A 15603-nucleotide genomic window follows, 5' to 3' on the forward strand; every position below is an offset into this window, starting at 1 on the left:
CCGCCCGAAGTCCCCCTGGGCCCTCCCTGCTTCCACCCGCACTGTGGCCTGATCCCACAGGCTGTTTCTCTGGCGGTGGGGTGGACCCCGGGCCAGACCCGGCACGACTCGCGCTCCCGCGGGGCGGCTCCGTGCGCGCCCGCCCGCCCGCCACTCCCGATTGCGCATGAGCGGAGCTCTTGCCCCGCCTCCAGCTTGTCCTTGCTGATTGGCGGGCTCGGGTCACGCGGCTGCCTCGCCTCCTCCTCGCCGCCGTCCCGGCCGCACTTACTTCCGGTCCGGTGGGGTCGGTCCGCGATGACGGAGCCCGGCGCCTCTCCCGAGGACCCCTGGGTCAAGGCAAGCCCCGGCGCGCACGTCCGCGAGGGGAGGCGGGGCGGGGGCGGGTTCCCTTGCTGTCCGTGTGGCGGGGCTGCAGATAAGTCTGCTTTGCGCTGCCCGCGCCCAGGTGGGAGCTCTCGGGGCCCAGCACCCACCCGCCGGTTTCTGGGGCGCCGTGCGCGCGCGACCTGACGGTGCCCCCTTGCCCGTGCGCAGGTGGAGTGCGCCTACAGCGACACCAGCCTGGACCCTGGTGAGTGCCAGCCGCGCGCTGCGGGAACCGAGGCCGGAAATACTGGGCTGCGTGAGCCGGGGCGGTGACAGCTGGTCCCTTCCTCCTTGCCGGTGCCTCTTCGCGAGTGTTAGGGCTTGATTGCAGGCCAGGAAACAGAGTGGACGTTGGGGACGGGCACAGTGGGGCGTAGTGTGGTGGAAGTGGGGGGAAGCCGGCTCCCGGAGTGTCAGGGTGCGCAGGAACCCCGCCGGCCCCTTAGCTACCATGCCTCTCTTCTAGGGCTTTTTGCGGAAAGTGCCCGCAAGGGGAGCGTGGTGTCCAGGGCTAATAGCATCGGTTCCACCAGTGCCTCTTCTGTCCCCAACACAGGTAGGCTTTCCCCAGCTGCCGGGTCATGAGGGGCCATCGTTTTAGTGACCTTCCTAGAAAGGGAGTCTCCTACCTACCCATGGTGTCAGAGCCCAAAGCCAGGCCCAGCTCCATCTGTCCCGGGTGTCAGGTTCTGTGCCCTTCCATCCTGTTCATCTCCTTGCGAGCAGCAGGGACAAGAGGTTTCACGGTGACCTCACTCACCCCCTACTGCCTGTAGATGATGAAGACAGCGATTACCAGCAGGAGTCCTACAAGGAGTCCTACAAGGATCGGCGGCGGCGAGCACACACCCAGGCCGAGCAGAAGCGCAGGGATGCCATCAAGGTGACAGGCGGGCCCTGGCTGGAGTGCAGTCCCACTGGCTTCCGGGGCTGCTGCTATCCTGGGGCATGCTCAGCTCCTTCCTCAGTCCCCTCCTGAGGGCCTCACTGTGTCCGCAGAGGGGATATGATGACCTTCAGACCATCGTCCCCACCTGCCAACAGCAAGACTTCTCCATCGGCTCGCAGAAGCTCAGCAAGGCCATCGTCCTGCAGAAGAGTATGGTGGGGGCGGGGCGGGGCCCTGGGGTGCAGGGTGATGGTGGGGAGAGCTCCACCACAGGCTTTCTGGCCAACACCTCCGTGCCCGCCCAGCCATCGACTACATCCAGTTTCTGCACAAGGAGAAGAAGAAGCAGGAGGAGGAGGTGTCTACCCTGCGAAAGGACGTCACAGCCCTGAAGATCATGAAAGTGTAAGGGGGAGACTTGGGGAGCAGAGGTGTTCAGGGGACAGCCATCAGGTTGCACAGCTTCCCGTTCAAAGATCACATCAGATAAGGCTCAGGTGACACTCCCGCTCCGCAGTGTCAGGAAGTATGAGCACACACGCGGTCGCCTGTCCTGCTCTGGAGGCAGAGTGGGGGAGCCCTGGCACTACCTGCTGGCTGAGCCGAGCCTCGATGCTTTCAGGAACTACGAGCAGATTGTCAAGGCGCACCGTGACAACCCGCACGAGGGCAAGGACCAGGTCTCTGACCAGGTCAAGTTCAACGTGTTCCAGGGCATCATGGACTCCTTGTTCCAGTCCTTCAATGCGTCCATCTCTGTGGCCAGCTTCCAGGAGCTGTCAGCCTGCGTCTTCAGCTGGATTGAGGAGCACTGCAAGCCCCAGGTGTGGCCAGCTGCACCGCGGGCCCCAGAAGCTTCGAGGTGTAGTTGGGGGAGCCCCAGGCCCTCTTGAGCAGCTGTCCTGGGCTGTGCGCCAGATGCTGCAGCTTCAGTCTTTTTGGCTGATTTTTCTCAGGCGAGAACCTGGGAGGTTTTTTGTGTGTTTTGGTTGTTCTTGCAGCACGAGGGATGAAACCCAAGCGTGTTGCACTACGCTGCATCCTCAGTCCTTGTTTTAGGATTTTGATAAATTGCCTGAACTGGGCTTGAATTTATGATTCTCCTGCCTCAGCCTCCCAGAACACCAGCTACGGGTGTGCACACTGTGCACGCCTTCTCATCATTTTTGAGGGGTTTTTTTTGAGACTCCCTTGCAGTGTTCAGACTGGCCTGACTGCACCAGTCCTGCTCTAGCCTCCCCAGTGCAGGGATCTCAGGTGTGGGCCACCACACTCCGGCCACTTTCTGTCTTCTTGGCACCAGGAACTGGACTCCCTGTGCTTGCCAGGCAGGCACATGCTGGGCTGCTGAGCTAAATCTCCCAGCTCTCAGCCACTGTTAAGTTAAACACAGCATCACTGTGAGACTTCGAAGGCAACTACTGAGAGCCACTGCCTACATTCTGCTAGTGATGGTTTACTGTATTTCCATTTTTGCCTAAACTGTCAGCCTCTCCCGGGGCAGGGCCTTGTCTGAGGCAACCACGTGGCTGCCCTGCCTGAGTACTTCTCCCTCTGCCCCCAGACGCTGCGTGACATCGTGTTGGGGGTCCTGCACCAGCTGAAGAACCAGCTCTACTGATGGTGTGGGCGCTACAGAGCTCAGGGCTGCCTGGCACCACACACGGGGAGTGTGTTTCCTGAATGCTTCTGATTAATTTATTTTCCCATCATGCAGCCCGCCGGTGCTCTCCCAATAGGGCACCCCGCCTCCCCAGGCCTCATGTTCTAGTCAGGACCTGCAGGGGTTCACGAGCTCAGCTTGCTTGGGTCCCAGGGTGCTGGGGTGCTGGGGTCTGGTGTGGGTCCTTGGCAGTGGCTGGGAGAGGACACAGCTACACTGGGAAGGGAGCAGGTGCAGGCGCGTCCTCCCCATTCTGCCCACCCCACCCCCAAACAGGCGGGACACAGTGAGTGCACATTGGAAACCTTATTTTTTTTAACGCCAACAGTGCAATTTTACTAGTTACAACTCTGGAAAAGCAACAGGCTTCCAAACCCCTCCCCACCTTCCTCCCGTCTCCTGCAGAACGCCTGCTGGGGCCTCTGCACGTCCAGGGCCGCCTGTCTGCCAGGTGCCTCACTGCCCGGGGCCAGCACTGTGGGGACTCTGACTACCACAAGAAAGTCAGTATTTTTGTATGAAATGAAAATAAACACCATCACATACACTCCTGGAGCCCTGTTTGTTCCAAGCATGCCAGTGACGCTCACGCAAACCACTGCAGCGGCAAGGGACGGAAGAGCCTAGGTGGCCAGCTGCCCCTCAGGGGTCTGGTGGTGCCACGTTGTGGTCCTCATCCGTCTCAATGCCGACTTCTTCCTGTGGGCAGGTGGCTGTGAGGGTGCCGAGCCCTCCCAGGACCCTGGGGCTGCGGGAGAGGGGGCACTTACGAAGAACTGCTTCCTGCTCTTGGGGTAGCCTTCAAGTATCGCGTCACACAGCTCAGCGGCCTGGCAGGAGACAGAGCCCCGCTTTAGCCGGCCGCGTGGCCGAGCAGCCCTCCGCGTCCCTGCTGCTCACCATCCTCTTGCGCGTCCGCCACTCCCTGCAGAGCCGCCGTCGCTCTCTGTGCACCTGCCAGGGAGCACAAGGCTCAGCTCAGGCTTGGTCTGGCCGGCCTGGCCCCCAGCCCGGCCCCCACGCACCTGCTCCTTCTCCTCTGGCGTCACACACACGGGGGCGCCCTTGATGCCCTGCAGCCTCTCCTGGAAGCCAGCGCACTCGGCCTTCAGCTGCGCGATTTCTCGCTGCATCTCTGGAGTGGTCAGGGCACTCGTCAGCTCCTTAAGCTCTGAAACATCGGCCAGGTCACCCCAGCCCAACACAGCCCAAGGAGGGTAGGAGACCACAGCCAGCGAGGACACAGCTTCGCAAGGGCTCAGGGCGAGGCGGCATGCGAAGCTGGTGCTTTGGCCTATTTTTTCCAGTGCCTCCACATTTATGAGTGGTGTGATGGCCTGGGGAGCTGGCAATCCCACAGGGACAGAGGACAAGTTGGGACGGAGTGTCCTGACTGAGGCAGGGAGGGCGTATGCATGTGGCCTGCTGGTACACAGATGCTGCCGGCTCTCCATCCCTTCTCCCGGCACCATCTGGGAAGGAGCCAGAGCCTTCACTCAGCCCTGGACCCTTTTCATTTTCTTTGTCTTGAAACGGGGTCTTGCTAAGTTGCCCGGGCTGGGCTCCAGCTTGCACCTATGATCTCCTGCCTCAGCTTCCGAGTGCTGGGATGACACACCTGCATCACACCCTGTTCTCTGTTTAAAGTCTCAAGTAGCAGGTGGGAACCCGGCCCCACGGGGGCCTCAGGGTGCCGACCTACCGGCCTCCATGTGGCGGCAGCTCTGCTGCAGGCCCTGCACCTTCGCGGAGAGGGCCACAATCTCAGTGTCCAGGCTCTGGAGGTCGGCATCACTCACGGTGTCAAACTGGTCCTGCCAAGAACAGGAAAAGCTGAGGGGTGATGAGTGGTACAGCTGGGAGACTTGAACATCAACCAAAAGGTGTCTCAGAGAAGCCATTCCCTGCTTCCAAAAGGAAGGGAGGACAGCAGGTGCAGTGGTACACTCCTGTTGCCCCTGCTGCTCTGGAGGCTGAGGCAGGCGGGCTACAAGTGTGAACCCAGCCTGGGCAACTTTCAAGATGGGCTGGGGTGTGGCGCAGCAGTACAGCACCAGCCTGGCGTACACAGGCCCCGAGTTCCACCTAGAAGCGGGAAGCTGCTCCTGCCCTCAGAGCTTCCAGGTCGGCAGGACGCTAGGCAGAATGGAAGCAGCTCTCCACTTGCTGATAAAAGCAGCCAGCTCCACTGTAGGAGCTCTTGGCCAGGACAGGGAAGCTCAGACCTTAGGTTTCAGGAAGGGTGACAGGTGGGGGGAATGGGCTCGGGCAGGACCGTGGGGATGTGGTGCCTGGCAGTTGGTGTTGAGGCAAGCAGAGGGACAGCATGGCCTGGGTGTCCAGGCTGTACATGAGCACTTGGGTTTAGAGCTGGGTCCAAGAGCCCAGCCTGCAGGGAAGAGGGAATCTTCCCAACAAGGGCCCATGGCCTCTGAAGCCAGCAATGTGGTGAGGCTCCTTACAGTTTGCCAGCATCCTGGAGCAGCATAATGAAGCTGTTACAGGAAGGGGAGGCCCAGGGATTCAGGTCAGCTAAAACGAGCACCTCGTGAGCACTGGGTGTGAGCAGTAGGGGGCTGAGTAAATGAAAAGGAGAAATGGCGCTTGCCCTAGGAAAGCACCAGTTTAGTGAGACACACAAGCAAAGAGCAAAGGACACTCCAGCATGCCCAGGGACACGGCCGGCCTGCACTCCAAGGCCCCATTCTCAAAACTCACCCAGCGAGGCCCACCTGGGTGGGAAGAGCCTGGTGGTGGCAATGCACGCAAAGCCTCAGGGACACGTTCTGCAGGGGACAGCCCCAGAGAATGATCAGAGCTGGGCAGAGGCAGGAGGGGGCTGCACATCTGAGCTATCCCGCATTGGTGGCCAAAGCTGCCCTTGGGCGAGGTGCAGGCTGGCCGGCTGGATCTCCAGGGCCTTTCCCTTGTTTTGTGGGGGAGATGCCGCAGCAGCTCACAAAACGGCCTGAACTCCCAAGTCATGACAGGAGAGAAGATTCAAGAAGGGAAAAGGCCGGGCAAGGGTGACCCCTGTCGTCCCAGCACCTGGGAGCCTTGAGGCAGAAGAAGCACCCCGAGTTCCCGGCCTGCCTGGGCTACATAATGAGTTCAAGGACACTGTGAGCTGCATAGTGAGACCCTGCCTCAAGAGAAAGAAAACCGGCCAAGGATATAGCTCAGTGGCACTGCGCCGGCCTGGCAAGCGCAAGGTCCTAAATTGACTCCTAGAGCCAATTAAAAAAAAAAACCACCACGCTCAGCTGCGCTCGATGAGTACACACACACGGTTACTCCTTCCTGAGTGCGAGACGGGTGGAGGGGGGAGTCAGCGGGCGGGGGCGGGGGCTAAGGCAAGCGGGGGGCTAAGGCAAGCGGGGGGCTGAGGCCGGGGTCAGGCCGGCGAGGGGCATCTGCAGTGCGGTGCGGCGGGCTGCGGGGAAGGCGCCTCCGGCAGAGGGCGGTGCCGGCCCGGCTGCTGGGAAACAAGGGCCCAGGCCGAATGGTCCTGGTACCGCTCAGACCTGGTGTCCTCCACCGCGTTTCACGTCCGGAGAGCTTGTGAATCCGGGCCGTGGAAAGGGAGGACGCGGCTCGGGATGGGCTCGTGCCCGGGCGCCCCGGCCCTCGCCACTGCGTGTCGGGCTCTGCACGGGCGACGGTGGCGCGGTCCTCACCTGGTCGGCGAAGTAGACCTTCTGTTTGCCGTAGGTCTTCTCCCGGATCTTTCCCTGCTGGGCCAGCTGCTCCAGCGCCTTCACCACCGCCTGCCAGGGGAGGGCGAGACGGTCAGAGGCTACACCTGCCAGGGCCCGGGAGGACTGCGGATCGCGGGGCGCGAGCGCGGTGCTCACCGCCTTGCCCAGCCCATGTTCCCGCTGCAGGTTCCCGAACACGTCCTGGGCGCTGTAGGGCCTGTTCTGTTCCTGCAGGTACCTCAAGAGGATTGCGGGCGCTGCGGAAAGACGGGGTCGCTCGGCTGGCCTCCCCTCGGGTCCCCACCTCCCACCTGTTGGGGTCCCCGCCTGCCACCCGTTCGCGCGCCCTTTACCTCCCGCCGCAGCTTCCGCTCTTTTACTCATGGCGGTCGCCCACAGCCAAACCGAAAACCGGACGTAGTAGTTGCCCGGGACGACGGCTCCTTCCGCCAGCGGAGGGAGGGCCTCGAAAGGTGATTGGCCAAAGGGACGTCTGCCCGATGGTGATTGGCTGGCGCGGCATGCCCTCCGGGTTGCGGTAGTTCCGCTGGGTCCCTTTTGAGCCTTGGCGGACTAGGCCCGGGACGTTGGAGGCGCCGTAGACCCCGGCCCAGCCTCTCTTAGCACTTGCCACCTCAGTGCGGCCAGGGGCCGGCTCGAAGACCTGCAAGGCTGCCTGGAAGCGCGGCCGCGCTCGCGGCGCGCCAGACCCACCCGCGGAAACGCGGGCTGCCACCTGCCGCCCCCAGCCGCGCGCGCAGGGGGCGCTCGGCACCGCAGCAGCCGTTTCGGACCCGGCAAAGGTAGGGCCGGGGACAGGCGCGCAGACCGCCGAGAGGCAGTCAGTCCGCGGGCTCAGCAGCACCTGGCAGCCAGGTGCTTTCCACTCCTGACCACAGGGGCCAGGGCCAGACTGAAATAAGCACTCGTAAGTTTCTGAGGTCAGCAGAACAGCAGCTGTCCTTGCCGGCCCAGAGAATCCAGAGCATGGTGCCCTCCTCCAGCCCCGGGGAGTTTACATACATTCGCAGTGTAGCCCACCCTGGCCTCAAACTCGCAGTCCTCCCGTCTCAACCTCCCGAGTGGTGGAATTACACTCGTGCACCATTATCCCTGGAGAGCACTGTCCTTTTTAGTCTGCTAAAACCTCACCGACCTTTGTCTTAAACGTGTTTGTCAGCCTGGGGAGATAGCTCAGCGGTCTAAGCGCCTGCCTGGCAAGCACAAGGACCCAGGTTTGATCCCCAATACCGCATGCAATGCCGGCCTCGGGCTGCATAGCAAGACCCTGCTTGTCCCTGAGGGGACAATGGTGATAATTAGAAATGAGAACTGCAGCTAAGCAGCACCTAGGACGGCTGGTCCCATCGGTACACAGGCAGCACAGGGATGGTGGCCGCCCGTGGGCAGCTGCTCATCACCTTCGCCAAAGAGGGCCTGGTGCAGCCCCAGGACTCAGCGGCCCGACCCGGGTGAGCAGAGCGCGCCTTGCAAGGAGGGACGCAGGTCAGCATCGCTTAAAAAGATTATTCTCGGAGATTTATTCCCCAGCACCACCAACCCTGCCCACCCAATTCACAGTGGAGGGAGGAGTGGGAGCAGGCTCCCTGGGGACAGAGACCGCCTCAGGGCTGTTCTCCCTCCCGCGGCCTCATGCAAAGGCAGACCCTACTCTCCCCTCCCACACTTCTTCCACGTCACAGCCCACCTGTAAGACACTCTGTGTCCCCAGTGCTGCTTAGTCTGTTGGAGGACTTATGGGGAACCTTCCCATGACCACGAACACAACCAACTGCCCACCAAAGGGGCCCCCCATCTGTCCACAAGAGCAAACAGGTCAGCACAGCCCACCCGCGGCGCAGAACTGGGCTCTATATCCAACGTCCCTCTTGGGGAAGTGGTCCCTGAGGATCGGCAAGGGTTGGGACAAGAGGAAAAGGGAAGTTTGGCTTGAGCTCTGCGGGGTGGGGCCAAGGCGAGGCTGGCATAGGTTTGGACCCAATGATCATCTAGGGGTTTTGTCACACGTGATTTGAGTAGAGGCCAAAGGCCAGGGCCCTCTGAGGCATCTTTCCTGATTAACAGTCCTGTGGGCGGGCTCATCGTGCAGTGGGGAGCTGACCAGGGTGAGAACAGCGATGGCCCTCTAAAGTGCTACTGTGCCTTCCCCGGGAGCCGCTGGGGACCGGGACACAGGGATAGACATGGTATTGCTTGGCTCACTGTGCAGCCCAAGGGTGGGATGAGCCTGGGTCAGCAGCACCAGAGACAACACAGAGCTCAGAAGGGTCAGGGGCGCCCAGACGGCAAGGCAGCCTTGTACCTGCCAGCTGACTCCCAAGACACCCATCTTCACCTCTAGGTCAAACAAGCAGGACCTTGGGGACCCTGGGGTGTGTCCTGGGGCTCCAAAGACAGGTGAGAAGATGTGTAGGCCTGCTCTGTGGAACCAAGGGGCAAGCTTAGCCTGAAAAGGCTGTACGATGGTCCTGTGAAGGACAGGACAACTCCTGCAGAAATCTGCCTGACTTGGAGACTCCGGGGCACAAGGGCGGGTAGGCCCTGAGCACCCCGGCTGCACAGCAGAGAGCATCAGCTCCACGCTGACCACAGTTCCCCAAGGACCACCCCAACAGAAAGCTTCCTGCGCAGCACACACCCCTGGTGGTGAAGCACGGGCGTGGGTCCACGGGCAGCCGAGCTGGCCTCCGCTTGTCAGCCAGGTGCCCGCAGGAAAGTGTAATTCAGGGATGAGGTCTGGGCTCTCCCCCTGCCCTGCCCATCAGTGGGTGGGGCCCTAAACACAGTGACCAGGGGAAGGCTGTGACTCAGTGGCTCCTGGAGCTGGCAGGGTCCAGCTGGCTCAGCTCCGACTGGTCCAGGAGTTCAAAGTCATCTCCCTCAGCATCTGTGTCCAGGTCTGAGCTGGGGGCCCGCAGGAAGCCTCGGGCTACTCTCCGGGATGAGGGGCCGGAAGGGCCTGGCTGTGAGGCCCCTGACAAGGCCATTTGGATCATCCCCTGGGAGACCAGGCTGGCAAGGTTGCTGGTGAGGTTGGACCCTGCAGGCAGGGCACTGAGCAAAAGCTCAGGCAGCGAAGTGTCATCCCGGCTGGCAGGGGGCACCTGGGGTGTCTCCAACCCTGGCGGGGGCCGCAACACCAGGCTGGGCATCCCGATGCTGGTGTCATCGTCGTCGTCCAGGCCAGCAGGGTCCACGTTGATGGATGGAAAGTCTGGAAGGTCTCTGGCAAAGGACTCCTCCGGGTCGCTGTGCCCATCCAGCTCTGGGGGGACACAGGCGCCTGAGCTGCAGCCCCTCCACCAGCCCACCCACGTTGCCCGGCCCGGCCCATCCTGCCATGCCCTGGGACTGGATTCTCCCCACTCCACCACCGGCAGCTGTGACCACACTCCCACCCCTCCTGTGTCTCCAAGCCCCACAGCTACCCCAGCCGCACCCCGCACGCACCTTCAGAGCCCTCCGTCAGGGGTGTCTGGCCTCTGGAGAGGTTGAAGGTGCCGTTGTCCGTGCAGGAGACCTCAGCGTCAGAGTGCTCTGAGTCCGTGATTGCCAGTTCCCTAGCCACAGTGGACTCGTCCAGCTGGGGACAGAAAAGCAATGCGTGCTGAGGAGCAGTGCCACCAGCCACCAGGAGCCTCCTCAGGCAGTGTCCACACTGAGGACAGGGGTCCCAGGAGTGCAGGTCTTCAATGGATGGGGGACTTGTGGGAGCAGGGTGCCGGTCACCTCGCGCAGTGTGATCTGGGAGGAGTCCCACTGTGACATCAGCTGCTCTCTGAGTCCCCATCATCGGGGACGAGGGGCAACTAGGATCTTGGCACTGCCCACGTGGGAGCGCCCCGTGGAAGGCAGGGAGTGGAGAAGCCATCAGGGCACTGGCACAGGCAATACCTGTGGACAGAAGGCGGCCAGCTCCTCCTCGCTGTCACTGCGGTCGTCCCCAGTGCGTTCCGGGTGCAGAGCTCTGCGGCGCACTGTGGAGAGACGAGGTGGCCATGACGCCTCTTCCCTTGGAGAGACCTCAGCAGCTGGCACGTGGCCCCCAGGACTCACCCCCATCCTCCCTCTCTCAATGCCCCCTGCAAGATCAAGGCTAAGGCCCAGCTGGGGCAGCCCAGTGTCTACAGAGTGGGCGAATCAGGGGTCAAGGGCTCAGCTGCCTGGTCCAGGAGAAGCCTGGCCCCAAGAGGCACAGCATACCCAAAGGGCGACCAGGAGGAGGGCAGAGGCCAGGCGGGCACTGACTTGGAGCTCAGTTGGCACACCCGGGGCTGCCCGCGTGCCCTCTGATAGAAGACACCACCACCGCCTGCTTCTCAGGACTGTGAGGGTGAAATAAGGTGGCATCTGCAGAGCCAGCCCAGTGCTTGCACATGTGGAAGGGCTTCGTCAGCCCCAGGTGCCACCGAGGACCAGGTTGATGTCTGCTTACTCAACTGTGGCAAGCGCTCCCCAGGTAGTGAAGTGGGAGCCTGCAGCCTGGGCCTGGCAGACCAGCCCTGAGGACACTTACACTGCCGCTCTCTCTGCCGGGACATCATGTAGCCTCGCACACTGAAGTCCAGCCGCTGCAGAGCCGGCTCTAGCCACACGTAGGCTCGGTCCCACAGGCGGTGGTACATGGTGAGGGGCCACGTGAGCACCGCGACAACTGAGGGCAGGAGAGAAGACATGACACATGGGGAAGGGGCAGCGCGAAGCTCCCTGCTCACCCTGCCTGCATCCACAGGGCTGGGGCCTTTGGCGGGGCTCCAGGGACCCCACGGGCCCCAGGTGCTGCACGTAGCTGGCAGTCTGCACAGAGCCCAGCAGTGTGGTCAGGCACACCTGTGCTGCCAGGCCACGTTATGTGTGTGGTTTTGATGAGGGGCAGCCACAGCTGGACTACCCAGTTCCTCTTGCCCCAACAGGAAGTCACTAAACTGACACACGTGTACTTGGGAAGGGCGAGCACTCCCCCAAAACAGGACCTAGAAGAGGAGCCCTCACAATTCTGTTCTGCAGATTCTCTGTAAATAGTGACAGCAGTTATGTGTTACTGGGTGCACCATGGGTACCAGCAGACCTCATCAATTTGGAAACCCAGCTTGGTGGCGTGGGCTGGGATACAATTGTTAGTGTGTGGGGCCTAGGGAATGTCCCCCAGCACCTCCCAACAAGTACGAAACAAACGGGCTGCAGGCACAGGGAGCCCTCTGCAGACGCAAGGACATTTCCACGGGGCTACCAGATCCCACGAGCAGGAGAAGCCATCTGTGGCAGAACCGAAGCCGAGCAGAGCTTGGCTCGCCACAGGGCTCCCTGCCGCTGGACAGCCAGGAGCACCACGCACGAAGCACACTCAGACTCACGGATCAAGTAGGACAACAGGAGCCCCGGGACGTAACGGCCCAGGACAGCCAGGAAAGTGAGGACCCCACAGCTCAGCAGGCAGAACTGGAAGGCAAGCAGCAGTATTAGGCCCGCATGGCCCAGCCCAGCAGGGTCCCAAAGGGTGGGTCCGAGTGACACACACGCCGCTCCTCCATCCATGCTCAAGAGGCGGTGTGGGGTCCTTTCCATGTAAGGTCCCTTTCCAGTGGCCGCCCCATGTGGCTATACCTTCATGCCAGGAAACTGGTATGAACAGGACTTAGCCAAAGGCACTTCGGAAGCAAGCTGGCGGTGGGGATTTTAAGGAAATACCACAGGCGATAAAATCCAACCACCTGTCATAGTTTAACATGACAGAATGCACACCAGCGAGCGGGCAAGAGGGCGGCTTTGACAGTGGGCGTGGCGCCGTGGCAGCTCCGCCCCACGCGCACCGCGCCGCGCCGAGCCGAGGCTGCCTGCAACCTCCGTCCCCACAGGTGGGCAGTCTTGCTTTCCTGAATGAGGGCGTGCGTCAAGGGTCTGTTTCGGTGTAGCATGCTGAACCAGGGGCCACAGATGACTGCGAGAAGGGAAACTCTTACCTTGCCTGGGTTTTGCTTTTTGAAAAGCAAAAGATTCCTTATGAAAATGGTCCCGCTAACCCAGGCTCCAGCTACGTGATGGCAGAGCTCGGGCACGCTGAGCAGCCGAGGGTGCACAAAGCCCCAGCTACGGAAGAGAGAAGGGGAGGCGTGAGCCGGTGCTGCGGGCGCCCCCGTCGCTGTGCAGACGCCACTGCGTCCGGGCGTAGACAGGGCAGGCACGCAGCTAGTCCCGGGTGCTCTGGAGGTGAAGCATGGCTTTCTCTCAGCTCACCAGGCTGAGACTTGAATTTAGGGATGGGGGCGGGCGTGTTCTGACAGCTCCAGCCGGTGAGCAAGCGCCCGATCTGCATGTGAAAACCTGCGCCTCGCTGAGCCGAGCCTTCCATGCGATTCGCAGCGATTGCAAGCCGATAAAAGGGAAGAGGCCTCTCGCTGAGGGGGGCAGGGCACTGTGGTGGCTGTGCACCTCAGAGAGAACGGGACAAAGCACAGCCACACGACCGGAGCACAGCCAACCGCACGCCAGCACGGGCAGGAGCAGTGGACACAAGAGGAATCTCTGGCATTGGCTTCTGAGGCCTGGAACCAACGCATTTTCTGACCAGGAGCTTTAAATAGCCAGAGGTCACAGAAAACACAAAGCAACCAGTATAAAAGCCAGGAGGCGACGGAAGTTAGTTGCCCCTGGATTTTTATGCAAGGGCCAAATAACGCAGCCCATTCCCAGGCATGTCAGGCTCTGAGCATGGCGCACTTCGTTTTGAGAAGCATCTTTAAAGACCAGAGGACAGCGGTCGTCTGCACACCCCACTGCCTTGTTCAAATGACTAGCATTTGTGCAAATGACTACTGAAGAGGACAGGTTCTCAGCTCACTGTGTGTCCAGAGCACGGGGCCAACAACATGGAACCAGAACATTGCAGGAAATCAGAGCAACAAAAGGGATTTAATGAGCGTTCCATACCTCTCATTGTCTAACGCGTCAGGTCTCGGCACTACAACATTAAAACAAACACCAGCATTAGAAGGTGGGAAAACTCAACATGGAAATGTTAGGCTGCTGGTCTGACAGCTTGCGTTTTAATAAGTTTGGGGAAAAGCAAACTGTAACAGCCAATAAAAGGAGACACCATGTTACACGCCAGAGTTAGGGGAGTGTCTGCACCCACTCTTTGGACCAGGCCTGGTTGCCAAGGGGCTGACAGAGCCTTTGAACCCCCTCAGCTGAAAACCACAGGGTGCATGAAAAATGGCAGCCCCCAGCCCGGGGCGCATCTGGGCCACGCTGAGCTGCGCTGGCTGAGGATCACGGGCGGCTCCCTCCCTGACCCAGCCCTGGGAAGGCTCTAAGCGACAAGCCCGTGGTGTGGCTGAGACCCGAGGACACCAGGACCTGGACACTGACACGCGCCCAGCTGTTGCCTGAAGCCTGCGGCCGGGTCCTCTGGCCTCCCACTTGGCCTCCCACGCCACCCCGAGAAATGTTACCAGACCCCTCCAGTAACCACCCGACCTACAGAAAAGCCTTGCTTTCAAATCTTACAAAAGCTGATCCACGGGACTTTGGGGTTTTCCTCCTAGCATCCCTTAATGAGCCCCGTTCTTTCCTCAACAGCACGTAACGGCTCAGAACGGGGCACAGCACGTGTCGCTCATCCTCACGCCCTGCACTACCCCATGAGCGCTGCACTCCCACCAGATGCTCTGAGCTGGGGCCCCTACACCTATCAAGCTGAGAAACCCCTTTCTCCCTGGGCCATTCCACCGCCCCTGGACTATGCCAGGGCCAAAATACACGACTGTATCAGCCCCGAGACCCACTGTGGCATCGCCGAGATTCTCCGGTAACTGTTGTATAACTTTTACTTGGATGTAATCTCTGATACATATATTTGGGCAATTTCCATAGTCATAATGCCTAGCCCAGTGCTTTGCAAATAAGCAATTTTTAAAATCTTTTTTTTTAAAAAAATCATTGGGGCTGGGGAGATGGCTCAATAGAATAAGCGCTTCCCTGGAAAGCGCAAGGGCGTGAGTTCAATCCCCAGTTCTGCCAAAAAAAAAAAAAAAAAAAAATCATTTACTGGGGCTGGCAAGATAGCTTAGCAGACTAAAGCACCTGCTTCGGCAAGCTTAAGCAAGCACAGGGACCGCAGTTAGATCTCGAGCACCACATGCCGCAACCAGCCCCACCCCAGGGCAGGCTGTGCAGGCCAGAGTCCAGGCACAGTGGCATATGCCTATAATCCCAGGCCCGGAGAGGCTGAAAACAGGAGGATCACTATGAGTCTGAGCTGCATAGCTCAGACCTGTACCAAATACCTTAAAGTAATAAATACATTTATTTATTTATTTATCTCACTAGTGAGACTCCCCAGTGCTGGGATTACAGGAGTGTGCCACCATGCCCAGTTTTGGTGGCTGGCATGGCATGTGGTACCAGGGATCGAACCTAGGTCCTTGCGCTTGCCAAGGAAGGTGCTTTGACTGCTAAGCTACCTCCTTTGCCCTAAAATCATGACACAGGGACTTGCAATACAGTTCAGACTGGTCTCAAACTCACAACCTCCCAGGTGCTGGGATCACAGGTGTGGGGCACCTCACCTGGCCAAAAACCAGTACTTTTTTAAAGACAAGGTTGCTCAAGCTGGGCTGAAACTCAAAATTGGCCAGCCCCAGTCTTCAACACAGTTGGAGCTACTCTACTGGCTTGGGCCACCATCCCCAGGATTTAAAAGAAATTGTCAAAAAAAAAAAAAAAAAAGAAATTCTTGAGGGGTAAACCGCTGTTGTCTCACTGAAGACAGAACACCCTGGGGTACTCATTTAAAAATCATGGGAGGGCTGGTGAGATGGCTCAGTGGTCTGGAGCACCTACTTGGAACAAGCTTTGGCGAAGCCCAGGGACCGCGGTTCGATCCCCCAGCACCACATGCCAGCCAGCCCCGCCCCCTGGTGGGCTGAGCTGGCCACACACACACACACACACACACAAATAAA

The 15603-nt window shown here is 60.2% G+C and overlaps 3 protein-coding genes across 11 annotated transcripts in view; 1 reads left to right on the top strand and 2 right to left on the bottom strand.

Annotated features, from left to right (window-relative positions):
• Positions 1-134: 134 nt before the first annotated feature.
• On the top strand, positions 135-3468 carry Mlx (MLX, MAX dimerization protein). Of its 2 annotated transcripts, XM_004633786.2 has the most exons (8): positions 148-339; positions 538-574; positions 836-925; positions 1146-1252; positions 1369-1468; positions 1564-1663; positions 1881-2082; positions 2823-3468. In XM_004633786.2, exons 1-8 carry the CDS (start codon positions 298-300, stop codon positions 2877-2879), a joined length of 735 nt encoding a protein of 244 aa, XP_004633843.1. In that variant the 5' UTR covers positions 148-297; the 3' UTR covers positions 2880-3468. The 2 variants fall into 2 exon arrangements, with proteins under 2 accessions (XP_004633844.1, XP_004633843.1); XM_004633787.2 differs by lacking the exon at positions 836-925 and having other exon boundaries at positions 135-339.
• Psmc3ip (PSMC3 interacting protein) lies at positions 3239-7057 on the bottom strand. 8 transcript variants are annotated; one of them, XM_023717964.1, is made up of 9 exons: positions 6973-7057; positions 6776-6876; positions 6599-6688; positions 5654-5707; positions 4624-4735; positions 3947-4056; positions 3822-3875; positions 3692-3751; positions 3239-3616 (listed from the first exon to the last, which is right to left on the bottom strand). In XM_023717964.1, the coding sequence occupies exons 1-9, from the start codon at positions 7001-7003 to the stop codon at positions 3545-3547; spliced, it is 684 nt and encodes a 227-aa protein (XP_023573732.1). In that variant the 5' UTR covers positions 7004-7057; the 3' UTR covers positions 3239-3544. The 8 variants fall into 8 exon arrangements, with proteins under 8 accessions (XP_023573732.1, XP_023573730.1, XP_023573731.1 ...); XM_023717962.1 differs by having other exon boundaries at positions 3947-4092; XM_023717963.1 differs by having other exon boundaries at positions 3239-3620; positions 3947-4092.
• A 1075-nt stretch (positions 7058-8132) lies between these two features.
• Positions 8133-15603, bottom strand: part of Retreg3 (reticulophagy regulator family member 3) — a 21112-nt gene continuing 13641 nt past the window's right edge. The window contains exons 3-9 of the mRNA XM_023718139.1: positions 13568-13640; positions 12601-12727; positions 11995-12079; positions 11157-11294; positions 10535-10617; positions 10091-10223; positions 8133-9905 (exon numbers count right to left, since the gene is read on the bottom strand). Of these exons, the coding sequence (XP_023573907.1) occupies positions 9448-9905; positions 10091-10223; positions 10535-10617; positions 11157-11294; positions 11995-12079; positions 12601-12727; positions 13568-13640 (1097 nt within the window). The 3' untranslated portion in view covers positions 8133-9447. The remainder of the gene's footprint in view (positions 9906-10090; positions 10224-10534; positions 10618-11156; positions 11295-11994; positions 12080-12600; positions 12728-13567; positions 13641-15603) is intronic.

This window comes from Octodon degus, unplaced genomic scaffold, assembly GCF_000260255.1.
Source record: "Octodon degus isolate 3935 unplaced genomic scaffold, OctDeg1.0 scaffold00056, whole genome shotgun sequence".
Classification (NCBI taxonomy): Eukaryota; Metazoa; Chordata; class Mammalia; order Rodentia; family Octodontidae; genus Octodon; species Octodon degus.

Bases quoted from the DNA above. Each gene is read 5' to 3' on its own strand.
- Mlx (XM_004633786.2), top strand. From the start codon at position 298: ATGACGGAGCCCGGCGCCTCTCCCGAGGACCCCTGGGTCAAG. The intron at 926-1,145 runs GTAGGCTTTCCC...TACTGCCTGTAG, and splicing joins CTCTTCTGTCCCCAACACAG to ATGATGAAGACAGCGATTAC. The intron at 1,253-1,368 runs GTGACAGGCGGG...CTGTGTCCGCAG, and splicing joins AGCGCAGGGATGCCATCAAG to AGGGGATATGATGACCTTCA.
- Psmc3ip (XM_023717962.1), bottom strand. From the start codon at position 7,003: ATGAGTAAAAGAGCGGAAGCTGCGGCGGGAG. The intron at 5,708-6,598 runs GTGAGGACCGCG...TGTCCCCTGCAG, and splicing joins AGGTCTACTTCGCCGACCAG to AACGTGTCCCTGAGGCTTTG. The intron at 3,617-3,691 runs GTAAGTGCCCCC...GCCCACAGGAAG, and splicing joins AGAGCAGGAAGCAGTTCTTC to AAGTCGGCATTGAGACGGAT.